General features: G+C 44.6%; 1 protein-coding gene across 1 annotated transcript in view; it reads left to right on the top strand.

Annotated features, from left to right (window-relative positions):
• Positions 1-263: 263 nt before the first annotated feature.
• Positions 264-14,804, top strand: part of LOC126252629 (prolactin-releasing peptide receptor-like) — a 105,236-nt gene continuing 90,695 nt past the window's right edge. Inside the window, exon 1 of the mRNA XM_049953530.1 lies at positions 264-1,298. Within this exon, the coding sequence (XP_049809487.1) occupies positions 966-1,298 (333 nt within the window). The 5' untranslated portion in view covers positions 264-965. The remainder of the gene's footprint in view (positions 1,299-14,804) is intronic.

Raw genomic sequence — 14,804 nt, forward strand, 5'->3', positions numbered from 1 at the left:
CTCTTGCTCAGTACCTGCACGCCCAGCTCTGTTTCGATGGCGTACACCGATAATAAAATCGCAGGACGGATATGCATTGTAGCAGCATTGTTTGGAAAGTAAACAATGCACGAATGGAAGTTACTAATCGGAAGCTAAAGTGTTTTGATTCTTTCAGGTGTTTCTGAACAGTAAGAAATAACAAAAATATCCCATATTTTTTTCTGAATGTGAAGACATCGTAGTGTAACTTATCATGAAAGAAACAGCAATGTACGCTACCCACGATCGTGATAAGTATACCGCAAATGTAGTGTTGCTGTGATTACGGGTTAAGCGAGTCAAAATGATTTCTAGATCTTCCTGTTTCACTGAAAAGAGTTGTGGTTCCTACGTCTGGAGGAAGCTACCGTGTGGTGTGTGGCAAGGGTACGTTGCACAGTAGTGTCCTTTTTACGTCAGTCTTGCTCCTTTCATTGTTAGTTGTGGCACAATAGGAACTGTCATTTCGCTATTGTGCAGATCCGAACGCGATGACTTGCAAAGAGGTGTTTAGCTCATGAAGACTGAGAACACACAGTGACCAGACAGCCAGCATGTGGTGTGTATTTGGTTGTGGCTGACGGTATATAGACCAGTAGTGTCCTTTTCACCCCAAGTTTATTCCATTCTCTGATACTTTCATGAAAGGCCAAAAGTTTTGAATTGCAAAGAGAAGTTAAGAGCGTGACAGTGGGAAATACGGTGATTTGACGGGCAGTGTGTGTTGTGTGCAGTGGAGGGCGGTAGTGTCACTTCACCCCAATTTAATTAATCCACTGATGCTTCCCTGTGAGTCCTAAAAGTGTTCGCGTGTAAAGAGATGTTTGGGAGGTGACAATGTGGGACACACAGTGATCCAAGGAAGGCTCGTATACTGTCAGTAGTTGAGCTGGGAGCGTGCATCGTGCGTTCGTGACGGGAGTGAACTGTGGGTGTGAGAGGTCATGGAGGCGCCCTTCGAGCTGGCGGACGTGCTGGAGTACAACGGCACACTGTGGGTGAACGAGGAGGACCCGGTGCAGCTGGCCTGGGTGCAGGCGCTGCTCGGCCTGCTCTACGGCGCCATCTTCGTCGTGGGGGTGACGGGCAACCTGCTGGTGCTGGTGGTGGTGGCGCGCGCGCGGCCCGCCCACACGCTCACCAACCTGTTCATCGGCAACCTCGCGCTCAGCGACCTCATGCTGTGCCTGCTGTGCGTGCCCTTCACGCCGCTCTACACCTTCATGGGCCGCTGGGTCTTTGGCGCCTTCCTCTGCCGCGTAGTCGTGCTGGCACAGGTCAGTACCTCACTCGAACTGAGGACAATCCTGAAAGTCACTCACTCACGTTGACAAATGAAAAGCATATACTCAAGGCCTACACTCCTGCATCTACAGGGTGTTACAAAAAGTACGGCCAAACTTTCAGGAAACATTCCTCACACACAAAGAAAGAAAATATGTTATGTGGACATGTGTCTGGAAACGCTTGCTTTCCATATTAGAGCTCATTTTATTACTTCTCTTCAAATCACATTAATCATGGAGTGGAAACACACAGCAACAGAACGTACCAGCGTGACTTCAAACACTTTGTTACTGGAAATGTTCAAAATGTCCTCCGTTAGCGAGGATACATGCATCCACCCTCCGTCGCATGGAATCCCTGATGCGCTGATGCAGCCCTGGAGAATGGCGTATTGTATCACAGCCGTCCACAATACGAGCACGAAGAGTCTCTACATTTGGTACCGGGGTTGCGTAGACAAGAGCTTTCAAATGCCCCCATAAATGAAAGTCAAGAGGGTTGAGGTCAGGAGAGCGTGGAGGCCATGGAATTGGTCCGCCTCTACCAATCCATCGGTCACCGAATCTGTTGTTGAGAAGCGTACGAACACTTCGACTGAAATGTGCAGGAGCTCCAGCGTGCATGAACCACATGTTGAGTCGTACTTGTAAAGGCACATGTTCTAGCAGCACAGGTAGAGTATCCCGTATGAAATCATGATAACGTGCTCCATTGAGCGTAGGTGGAAGAACATGGGGCCCAATCCAGACATCACCAACAATGCATGCCCAAACGTTCACAGAAAATCTGTGTTGATGACGTGATTGCACAATAGCGTGCGGATTCTCGTCAGCCCACACATGTTGATTGTGAAAATTTACAATTTGATCACGTTGGAATGAAGCCTCATCCGTAAAGAGAACATTTGCACTGAAATGAGGATTGACACATTGTTGGATGAACCATTCGCAGAAGTGTACCCGTGGAGGCCAATCAGCTGCTGATAGTGCCTGCACACGCTGTACGTGGTACGGAAACAACTGGTTCTCCCGTAGCACTCTCCATACAGTGACGTAGTCAACGTTACCTTGTACAGCAGCAACTTCTCTGACGCTGACATTAGGGTTATTGTCAACTGCACGAAGAATTGCCTCGTCAATTGCAGGTGTCCTCGTCGTTCTAGGTCTTCCCCAGTCGCGAGTCATAGGCTGGAATGTTCCGTGCTACCTAAGACGCCTATCAATTGCTTCGAACGTCTTCCTGTCGGGACACCTTCGTTCTGGAAATCTGTCTCGATACAAACGTACCGCGCCACGGCTATTGCCCGTGCTATTCCATACATCAAATGGGCATCTGCCAACTCCGCATTTGTGAACATTGCACTGACTGCAAAACCACGTTCGTGATGAACACTAACCTGTTGATGCTACGTACTGATGTGCTTGATGCTAGTACTGTAGAGCAATGAGTCGCATGTCAACACAAACACCGAAGTCAACATTACCTTCCTTCAATTGGGCCAACTGGCGGTGAATCGAGGAAGTACAGTACATACTGACGAAACTAAAATGAGCTCTAACATGAAAATTAAGCGTTTCCTGACACACGTCCACATAACATCTTTTCTTTATTTGTGTGTGAGGAATGTTTTCTGAAAGTTTGGCCGTACCTTTTTGTAACACCCTATATATCTGTGCTCTGCGAACCCATGTGAAGTGCAAGGTTCCAGTGGTTGAAATGGCTCTAAGCACTATGGGAATTAATATCTGAGGTCATCAGTCCTCCTACTTAAACCTAACCAACCTAAGGACATCACACACATCCATGCCCGAGGCATGATTCGAACCTGCGGTTGCGGACTGAAGCGCCTAGAACCGCTCGGCCACAGCAGCCGGCAAAGTGCGAGGCAGAGGCTACTTCCCACTGAACCAGTTATTAGGTCTCTTCCCATTCCATTCACGTATGGAGCACAAGAAGAATTTATAAATGCCTACATGCCGGCTCCAGTTACACTACTCTTGCTTTGCGGTTCCTACAGGTGTGATGTGTAGGAGGTTGTAGTATGTCCTTGATTGCCGGCCTCTGTGGTCGAGCGGTTCTAGGCGCTTCAGTCCGGAACCGCGCTGCTGCTACGGTCGCAGGTTCGAATCCTGCCTCGGGCATGGATGTGTGTGATGTCTTTAGGTTGGTTAGGTTTACACAGTTCTGATGACCTCAGATGTTAAGTCCCATAGTGCTTAGAGCCATTTCAACTATTTTTATTCTTGATTCCTTTTTTTTAAAATAGAGGTGGAGCCCCTCCACACCCACACCGGTATGATGGCCAACTCAATAGGTCTACTGCCATCTCTGCACAAGGGTTAGTTTTCACTAAAGTGAGGTGTCACAGGGTGTGGGTACTGCGCTGCTTGCGTACGTCTAGTTAAGGTTAACCATTAATACGCGCTCATCTGGAGGTAGATTGGGTCGAAGTCGAACGAAGGGTAGCGGTTTGAAGGGCAGAGGAAAAAAAGTGCTAAGGCAAGAGCCAAGGGTGGTAAGAGCAGTAGCGGATGTCTTGCTGCCTGCGATAGGTCATGCAAGGATAGATAGGCTTTGCTAGTAGTGGATATCATGCATGTCGATACCTTTGATGTTGTGCAGTGGTGTTGCTCGGAGGCTGTCGCTAGGTGCCGGTGTAGAGCTCTCGTTCAGCGTCAGCAACCTGCAACAGTTAGGTTTATTATAGTTTTTGTTTCCGATAGGTCATATGTCGGATGCACAGTGTAGAGTATTGTTGGCGAATAGTTTGTGCATCGGTGGGCTAGCTCGTCGGTGTCCCTGCTGTGGCCTGTTGGACGGCTCTAATAGCAGCTGGTAATTACCAGTCAATGTTGCTGATATGCAGGGGCTTGCCGACGTTTGTCGCTTGTTAGTGTGTGTTAGTTAGTTTACCATAGGTGGCTATGCCCTAGCTAATAGTGTCTTTGGCCGCTTGTGCTTCCACCTATGGTTGTGATACCTTGATTCCTCGCTTATACTTTGATTAAAATAGGTTTACCATTGGTGTTTCAGCATGTCCAGTGGCAGGGACTCGGTGTTAGCTATTCCCAGTTCTCCCTTGGAGTCCATGCGCTTCCTGCGATGACTGTTCTACAGGCACAAGCAGCGTACTGTATAGCAGGGAGGGCAGAGAATTTGGCATCTGGGCCATGCCCTCACATGAGTGGCACAGTTCTATACCTGGCTGCACACTGCCTCTACTTCTGTGCTACACTGTGTGTGTGTGCAGACGCGGATGAGGAGGAAACTGCGAAAGTGCTGCATTAAGTGGCAATGCAGTCGCACTGTATGAGACTTTTTATATTTATATGAAGATGGTATCTGTTCTTTCGGACTTTCTATCTCTGGCACGCCTCCCGTGAGACCCACATTCGCAACTTATTGCCCTGCACTAGATTCGCCCCTGCCCATCATACTCATTACTCGTGGCTTTACTGCCGATTCTTGTAACAGTTCGGGCACTGTTTGTGCATCTGCACAGAAGAAGATGGTCAAATGGCCGGTGAGCCTTATGAAGATCGTATCTGTCCGAAAGAACAGATACCATCTTCATATATGTACATATATATAGTTAAGGCTCACCGGCCACTTGACCATCTTCTTCTTTGCAGATGCACAAACAGTGCCCGAACTCTTACGAGAATCGGCAGTAAAGCCGCGAGTAATGAGTATGAAGGGCAGGGGCACTATGAATGTAGTGCAGGACAATAAGCTGCGAATGTGGGTCTCACGGGAGGCGTGCCAGAGATAAGTTCCTGCAGTCGCACTGTCCTCTCTGTCCTCGGTGGCTCAGATGGATTAAAAAAAAAAAAAAGATGGATAGAGCGTCTGCCATGTAAGTAGGAGATCCCGGGTTCGAGTCCTGGTCGGGGCACACATTTTCTACTGACCCCACTGACTTATATCAACGCCTGTATGCAGCCAGGGGTATTCAGTTCATTGTAACTTTTTATATTTCATACTGCTCAACAACAGATCACAAAAGAGAAACAAATTTTCTGTGTTATGTAGTTATTTTTAGCACGCTGAAGGCATAATACAGGGTGATTCAAAAAGAATACCACAACTTTAAAAATGTGTATTTAATGAAAGAAACATAATATAACCTTCTGTTATACATCATTACAAAGAGTATTTAAAAAGGTTTTTTTTCACTCAAAAACAAGTTCAGAGATGTTCAATATGGCCCCCTCCAGACACACGAGCAATATCAACCCGATACTCCAACTCGTTCCACACTCCCTGTAGCATATCAGGCGTAACAGTTTGGATAGCTGCTGTTATTTCTCGTTTCAAATCATCAATGGTGGCTGGGAGAGGTGGCCGAAACACCATATCCTTAACATACCCCCATAAGAAAAAATCGCAGGGGGTAAGATCAGAGCTTCTTGGAGGCCAGTGATGAAGTGCTCTCTCACGGGCTACCTGGCGGCCGATCCATCGCCTCGGGTAGTTGACGTTCAGGTTTCATAACTAACCTTTTTCGTAGGACTCTCCATACAGTTGATTGTGGAATTTGCAGCTCTCTGCTAGCTCTGCGAGTCGATTTTCCTGGGCTGCGAACAAATGCTTGCTGGATGCGTGCTACATTTTCATCACTCGTTCTCGGCCGTCCAGAACTTTTCCCTTTGCACAAACACCCATTCTCTGTAAACTGTTTATACCAACGTTTAATACACCACCTATCAGGAGGTTTAACACCATACTTCGTTCGAAATGCACGCTGAACAACTGTCGTCGATTCACTTCTGCCGTACTCAATAACACAAAAAGCTTTCTGTTGAGCGGTCGCCATCTTAGCATCAACTGACGCTGACGCCTAGTCAACAGCGCCTCAAGCGAACAAATGTACAACTAAATGAAACTTTATAGCTCCCTTAATTCGCCGACAGATAGTGCTTAGCTCTGCCTTTTGTCGTTGCAGAGTTTTAAATTCCTAAAGTTGTGGTATTCTTTTTGAATCACCCTGTATAATTTTTATCTGGTACAAATTAACATCATACAGACGGACAAAGACAATTTCACAGATTTTTAGACTCAGGTTGCCACATGATAGTGACTTAGTTTCATAATCGAAAAAAACCTCTTTACAGAATGTATGAGGGGCATTCAATAAGTAATGGAACACACCTGCTTGCTGAAACCAGGTTGGACTTATTCAGGATTCCAGTACACCATATTATTCCCTAATCATCTGGCTACAAAACCAAGTTTTTCAACATAATCTCCAGTGATTGATTGACTCATCAGTTCTTGGTAGAATATTTGACACGTTATGAATTAAGCATATGACACCAGTGTTGTGTATGTTTCATTCATAATGTAATCTCTGTACAATGTTACAGCATTATGCCACCTTAGCGCGATGGGTTGTATGGCCACATGGTACCACTATAATAGCATACGTCATAACCAACGTCTTGCTGCATCAATAACCTTCCCATCATCCATGTACTGATTCCAATGGAATGCATTCTTTATTGGGCGAAACAGACGGAAGTCAGAAATGCGAGATCTGGACTGTATTGTGAATGAGAAAGAACAGTTAGATGAAGTTTTGTGAGCTCCTCTAGGGTGGCGCCGAACATGCTGTAGCTGTTTCTTCAGTTTCCTGCGGGTAACACAGCTGTGTGCAGCAAACCAAGACACGGGATATTAGATAGGTTTGCGTGACCTTGTTGCAATGATGGCAGACGCCTTGCTCAAAGGCTCAATGTGCTTTTGTTCACTGTAAAGTGTCTGTAGACATTCTGGAAGCGCCTATGAATATCTGGTTTTCCGCCGAAAGAAACTCAATTACAGCTCTCTGTTTGGAATGCACCACCGTTACAAACGCCATTTTTTAGGCTACGGTGTGTATGCTGCTGCCACTTCTCATGACTTCATGAAACTATAGGGGTAGAAGTACGTATGTTCCACCACATTGCACAACAAATTCCACATTTTTTTCAACGGAAACTGGCCGAGAAAAAATGTGTTACATAACTGTTCGAACACCGCTCGTATGTTGATCGAAATATTTTATTACATTTGCAACCTCAGTACGGAGGCATGGAAACTCTTCTTGAGGAAAATAATGACGACCTCAAGGACTTTTTAAAGTAAAAGAACTTGCGTTTTAAAGAGGAATTACCCTGCATATCAACCAGTTATATCCACACATGCAAAGTGGCGCTGTCAACTGAAACTGAGATCTCAAAGACAGATGTAAGATTGGCAGTGCGCTAAAAACGTTTAGAAAGCTACCCTTGTAATACTTTCAAGGCCATAATGACTTCTTCAAAACCCATGTTTTCTTTTATGCCAGTGAGTTTAGGGAATAGGACGGCGATTTTGCCAGTATTTGGTCACATAACGCGATTTTCTTTTTTAATGCATTCCCATCAACTCAGAAATATTTGTTTTTTACCCTACAGTGTAGGCAGTGTGCAATCCATTTCAGTTTTGGTCCTTGCTCTCCTTTCTCCTTCAAAGATTCAACAATAGCGAGTTTTAAATCGAAATATTGTTTCAGGTATGTCCTTTGACTTAACCAACGTACTTTGGGGTATTATATAAAGTCTCCATACTCTTCAAACAGTTCCATCGAAAACTGTTGCAACTTACAGTATAATAACCTGTGCAACTTCAGAAAATTTACTATTCATACCACAAAATTCCAAAACGTTCTCCATGCCTGCAAATTTAGTGCAGAGTGCTTCCTGATGTACAGAACAATGAAACTTGTCTGTTGATCAGTGCAATCTTTTGCTCTTTCATCGTCAATTAAATCTTCAAATTCTTTCCACGTGTTGCAATATAGTTCCATAGCAAATCTGAGGTACCTGTCTATTATACGGCTGCATAATATTTATTGAGAATTCTCATCCTTCTTCCTGTCATTTCCATTCATTTTGAACGCTTGTAACGACTGATCACTACCTGCCTCTTTTTGGGCAAACAGCCACTGCAAATCTGAACTTTGTTTATACCACGAACAAATAGCGAAGGATAAACATCTCTAACACAGCAATTCTTCCAAACTGAGAAAGTCATGCTGACCAAAACATGCTGCACTGCAGTACTAAATGATAGCTCACACTGTGCCAGGTACTCCAGAGAAGGACAGAGCGTAGCCTAGACAGGCTAAGCATCTATCTGCACGTGGCTTGCACATCGTGCTCGTGTGTGGTTTGGCACGCCATGGCAGACCCTGCGTAGAGCCTTGCTGCATGAGCACATGGCACGTTATGTATGAGCCAGCAAATCTGCTTCCTACCGCACACGTCTGTCAGTCACAAAATTAATCGAAGAGCGCTGGTTTCTGAAACTTTGTTAGTAGGTTTTCACTTGATAGTTAGTACTATATACAAGCATCTCCCAGTTCAGCTTTTGTGGCCGAGCGGTTCTAGGCGCTTCAGGTTGGAACCGCGCGACCGCTACGGTCGCAGGTTCGAATCCTGCCTCGGGCATGGACGTGTGTGAGGTCCATAGGTTAATTAGGTTTAAGTAGTTCTAAGTTCTAGGGGACTGATGACCTCAGAAGTTAAGTCCCATAGTGCTCAGAGCCATTTGAACTATTTTTTTAGTTCACCTTTTATATCGCTGTGGCACTCTTCCGTGTCGCAAATAAACCGTGAACATTTGTGCTGCCCTTCTCCGTATTCACTCAATATCCTCTGTTAGTCCTACTTTGCACAGGTCCCAAACACTGGAGCTGAAGCGACAAATGAAAATTTGTACCAAGGCTGGGATTCAAAGCCGGGTTTCCTGCTCTCTAGGTAGACGTGCTAGACACTACACCACCCTGTCACAGTGGCTTTGCACAACTCCTCACACTGTCCTGGCATGAGTCCTTTCTCAATCCAGATTCCCATTCACACATCAGCACATTTGGTATTTCCCCTAAACTGAACGGCACTGCAGAGGCTCTCCTGCTGTATTGGAATAGCACCTCAGCATCGAACGATACAGGGAATTCTGCCTGAAACCCAGGCATAGGTGCTTTAATCAAAGCAGCTGGAAAGCCTCTGCAATTCTGTTCGAGTTTAGGGGAATGCCAAGTGGACTGAGGCATTCATGGGAATTTGTATTGAGGAGGAAGGCATGCTAGGATATTACTTGCAGTTGTGCAAAGCCACTGTGACAGGCTGGTGTAAAGCCTGGCACGGCTACCTAGTGAGCAGAAGACCCGTGTTTTCATTTGGTGCATCAGTCTGCATGTATACACCATAGAATGAAAGTCTGCCATCTCTATCTGGGTTGATGTAACTACTACATTTCATATCCTCACAAGTTGTCATTCTGATGTATTTTTATGAGTTGAATGTTTGCTTTTGCCATTATTTAATGGTGTAGCAATAAGATAGTTCAGTTTTTTCGTTTTGTGAAGTACACAGTTCACATTTTTGAAGACTTTAAGCAAGTTTCTAATCTTTTCACGACTTTTAAATCTTATAAAGATCTGAATAAATATTTCAGCAGCTTTTTTCAACAGTACTTAATCATAGAGAACTAAACCATCTACGAAAAGCTTCCATTTTCTGTTAGTATTTTCTACCAGTTCATTCACATACAACATGAACAGAAAGGGTTCCAGCACACTTCCCTGAGGCACACGCTACTTCTAGTCACAAATTTCCCTTGATACCCCATATGATCTTGTTGTTGTTGTTGTGGTCTTCGGCCTGAAGACTGGTTTGATGGAGCTCTCAATGCTACTCTATCCTGTACAACCTTCTTTATGTCCGAGTAACTACTGCAACCTGCAACCTTCTGAATCTGCTTAGTGTAGTCATCTCTTAGCCTCCCTCTATGATTTTTGCCCTCCACGCTTCCCTCCAATACTAAGTTGATGATCCCCTGATGCCTCAGAACACGCCCTACCAACCGATCCCTTCTTCTAGTCAAGTTGTGCCACAAATTCTTCTCTCCAATTCTACTCAATACCTCCTCATTAGTTATGTGATCTACCCATCTAATCTTCAGCATTCTTCTGTAGCACCACATTTCGAAAGCTTCTATTCTCTTCTTGTTTAAACTATTTATCGTCCACGTTTCACTTCCATACATGGCTCCACTCCATACAAATACTTCCTGACATTTAAATCTATACTCGATGTTAACAAACTTTTCTTCTTCAGAAACGCTTTCCTTGCCATTGCCAGTCTACATTTTATATCCTCTCTACTTCGACCATCATCAGTTAATTTGCTCCCCATATAGCCAAACTCCTTTACTACTTTAAGAGTCTCATTTCCTAATCTAATTCCCTCAGCATCACCCGACTTAATTCGACTACATTCCATTATCCTCGTTTTGCTTTTGTTGATGTTCATCTTATACCCTCCTTTCAAGACACTGTCCATTCCGTTCAACTGCTCTTCCAAGTCCTTTCCTGTCTCTGACAGAATTACAATGTCATCGGCGAACCTCAAAGTTTTTATTTCTTCTCCATGGATTTTAATACTTACTCCGAACTTTTCTTTTGTTTCCTTTACTGCTTGCTCAATATACGGATTGAATAACATCGGGGATAGGCTACAACCCTGTCTCACTCCATTCTCAACCACTGCTTCCCTTTCATACCCCTCGACTCTTATAACTGCCATCTGGTTTTTGTACAAATTGTAAATAGCCTTTCGCTCCCTGTATTTTACCCCTGCCATCTTCAGAATTTGAAAGAGAGTATTCCAGTGAACATTGTCAAAAGCTTTCTCTATGTTTACAAATGATAGAAACATAGGTTTGCCTTTCCTTAATCTATTTTCTGAGATAAGTCGTAGGGTCAGTATTGCCTCATGTGTTCCAACATTTCTACGGAATCCAAACTGATCTTCCCCCAGGTCAGCTTCTATCAGTTTTTCCATTCGTCTGTAAAGAATTCGCGTTAGTATTTTGCAGCTGTGACTTATTAAACTGATAGTTCGGTAATTTTCACATCTGTCAACACCTGCTTTCTTTGGGATTGGAATTATTATATTCTTCTTGAAGTCTGAGGGTATTTCGCCTGTCTCATACATCTTGCTCACCAGATGGTAGAGTTTTATCAGGACTGGCTCTCCCAAGGCTGTCAGTAGTTCTAATGGAATGTTGTCTACTCTGGGGGCCTTGTTTCGACTCAGGCCTTTCAGTGCTCTGTCTAACTCTTCACGCAGTATCATATCTCCCATTTCGTCTACATCCTCTTCCGTTTCCATAATATTGTCCTTAAGTACATCGCCCTTGTATAGACCCTCTATATACTCCTTCCATCTTTCTGCTTTCCCTTCTTTGCTTAGAACTGGGTTTCCATCAAAGCTCTTGATATTCATGCAAGTGGTTCTCCTTTCTCCAAAGGTCTCTTTAATTTTCCTGTAGGCAGTATCTATCTTACCCCTAGTGAGATAAGCCTCTACATCCTTACATTTCTCCTCTAGCCATCCCTGCTTAGCCATTTTGCACTTCCTGTCGATATCATTTTTTGGACGTTTGTATTCCTTTTTGCCTGCTTCATTTACTGCATTTTTATATTTTCTCCTTTCATCAATTCTTGTACTCGATAAAGTTTCATGTCAGGTGTGTATGAAGGAGGGCAGGGGAGGTCTGCGATATGATGGGCCACAAACCTTCCTCCCAAGGAACACTGCAGTAAAAGTGATTATATATTGGCGTAGCATATATCAGTGTCCAAATTTCTTTGTCCTCGCTTGACGAATAATGTATCAAAACTAAGTGTCGGAAATGGCAAGAAATTCTAGGAATTACAGGCTATTATTGAAGCAGGTTACTTTTCAGTTGCTTGTCTTTGGGCTAATCCACCTGAGAGCATCCAGCCAGTTCGTCTGGATAGAACACACCAGCGAGGAAGAGGTGCCCACTCACAGCCTGACTGTGCCTGGAGCCAACCACAAACCCCTTGTGGTTCATGACACCACAGGTAGAACTGACAACCACAGAAAGTTGAATATGGCAAGGCAGAAAGGGAGCGAGCCTCCCCTAAGAAAAGTGCTTTTCCAGCAGGACACTGTTGAATCTGTTGTGTTATCAGGAACCACAGTGAATGGTCTGCTTGCAGCAGATCAAAGATCACATGTGCCTCTGGCTGGGCTACCACAGACACAACGACACTGCCAATTATGGCTACTCTGGTTTCCTGAAATAGCCGACTGGACCATCGTGGAATGGTGCTCTGTTGCTGGCCGTGATGAGAGTAGGTTCTGTTTGTAAGCAAATGATGAGCATACATGTGTATGGTGTAAGCCTGGTAAGCTACCTATTGCAGAGCGCATTCGGCCACGACACGCAGGTTCTATTCCAGGCTTCTGGAGTGGAGATCCATCAGCTACAACCCATAGTTCAGTTTGGTATTACTGCAGAAAGATAAAGTACCAAAACCAGTGCCCACTACACTGCACAGGATGTTATCCTTGAGCTATGTGTTCTTCATGGTGTACAATAGCCCTGATCAGCAACATCACGTGATCTTTTGCCAATTGACTATATATGGGATATTATGAAGTAGAAACTTGCATGTACTCCTGAGTCGGTAATAGCCATTGCCTTATTGTAACAAAAGGCACATTATTCTTGAGACAGTCTATGGCAAGGTGCCGTATGGAATCTTTATGATCGTTTGGATGCGAAAATACGTGTATGCATTGCTACCAGAAGGGGCACACAGTGTATTGATGCAACTCTTTGGACACACATGTGTGTCTCATTTGGTCTGAATTTGCTATCATACACTCCTACAATGATGAACCATCTCTGAAATTACATCTCAGTAAAATGTCCTTTTCCATAAGGGTGTGTCTTTTTTTTTTTTGGGCTGTACATGACACTCATGATGTTGAGTTACCTAATATTGTTTTCTCAACTTTAATAACAATTCTTCACAGTGCCTTGCCTTGTGAGAAAGTTCTCTGGCTTCAGATACTTAGTGCTACCCATGTGAAGCAAGGGGGGGGGGGGCTCGCTAGTTTGCTGCAGTTTCGACTTCTATTGCATTTACAAGTGGTTAAGGTGTCGAAAATACATAAGTTTCCAACACTAGTAAATTCAGTAAACAAGATCTGAGTTTAAATGGCTATCGTCGGCATTCTTCACACTGACCAGTGGTATGTATCAGATACAAAAAAATCTCGTGAAGGAGGATTCGTGGTTTGTACATATGTCAGTAACGTACACTGTACTGGTTAAAAGCTTGCAGGAGCAGCTTCAATAATGAAGCAAAGTTGAAACTGCTGTGGAAATTATACTACATGGTGGAGTCCATGGCGAAAAAGTTCTCATTATTTTGTCAGCATGATAGTCTACGCAATACAAAATCTGAATCTGCACTAAATATTATTAACATTGCACTTAGTACTATGGTTGTGACCCCAGGTCAGCAGTCTTTCGCTATGCAAGTCAAGGATGTGCCATTTTTTTCAGTAGGCTTTTCTACATTCAGGGAGTTAGTCTTGCATGTGGCTGCACTGCAGATGGTTTGGGAAGTTGGCAGTAGCTCATGCCGGCCTCCCAGTAGTGGTAGCCCTAGCTAGCCTGGTGCTGATGCTGCGCTGCCATAAACCTGTCTCCAGTACCCACAAGCCATCCTCGTCAGTCAGTCTTCTATTGAAAACCATCTAAAATTCGCTACAGTATAGCCCGCACAGGATCGGTGGCTGATGTGCAGTGACCAGTTTTCGTCCGAAGGGCTGGGCGAGTTCATCCGTTTGTTTGGAATGGGAGGCTGATAGTGTCTGAAACCTTTCGGCCGGCCGTCCATGACAGAATCGGGGCGCACGCCTTCCAGACCTTCTCAAACGATTTTAAAGAAACTATTTGGTAAAAAAAAAAATCATTTATGCTTTACTTATAGCTTTACTTGTCACGTTCATGATCGAATTCTCATCATTTCATTAATGGCCATAGTTATTGTGATTTTTACATGAAGTAAGGCACTGTGCGAAATTCGAAAAGGTTTGCAATGAAAACTAGAGGCCGGCCGGGGTGGCCAAGCGGTCTGGAACCGCGCGACCGCTATGGTCGCAGGTTCGAATCCTGCCTTGGGCATGGATGTGTGTGATGTCCTTAGGTTAGTTAGGTTTAAGTAGTTCTAAGTTGTAGGGGACTGATGACCTCAGAAGTTGAGTCCCATAGCGCTCAGAGCCATTTGAATATAGGACATTGATCCTCACATCAGCCTACGTGATCAACGCGTGCAATTAATGGCCACACCTCGTGATCAGACTAAGAGTCAAATTGCGTGACTCAGCTGGGTCACTCCTTTTTTCATGAGGCCCATAGTTCCGCCTCGTACATAACAATTGTAATAGGATGACCAGAGTGGGTGACGTGGTCGGGTTTGTAGGGCGTGGTTGGGTAGAAGAAGGGGGCTGTTTTTAGCAATCTTCCTCTTCATTGTTGGTTCTTCCAATACATTTTCCGGTAGCTCAGCCCCACCGCTCGTGCCATGGTGGAGACGTGCTGATGCACGCATCCCGGGGAACGCGACGCCGCGCTCGGTCAGC

This window comes from Schistocerca nitens, chromosome 4, assembly GCF_023898315.1.
Source record: "Schistocerca nitens isolate TAMUIC-IGC-003100 chromosome 4, iqSchNite1.1, whole genome shotgun sequence".
Taxonomy (NCBI): Eukaryota; Metazoa; Arthropoda; class Insecta; order Orthoptera; family Acrididae; genus Schistocerca; species Schistocerca nitens.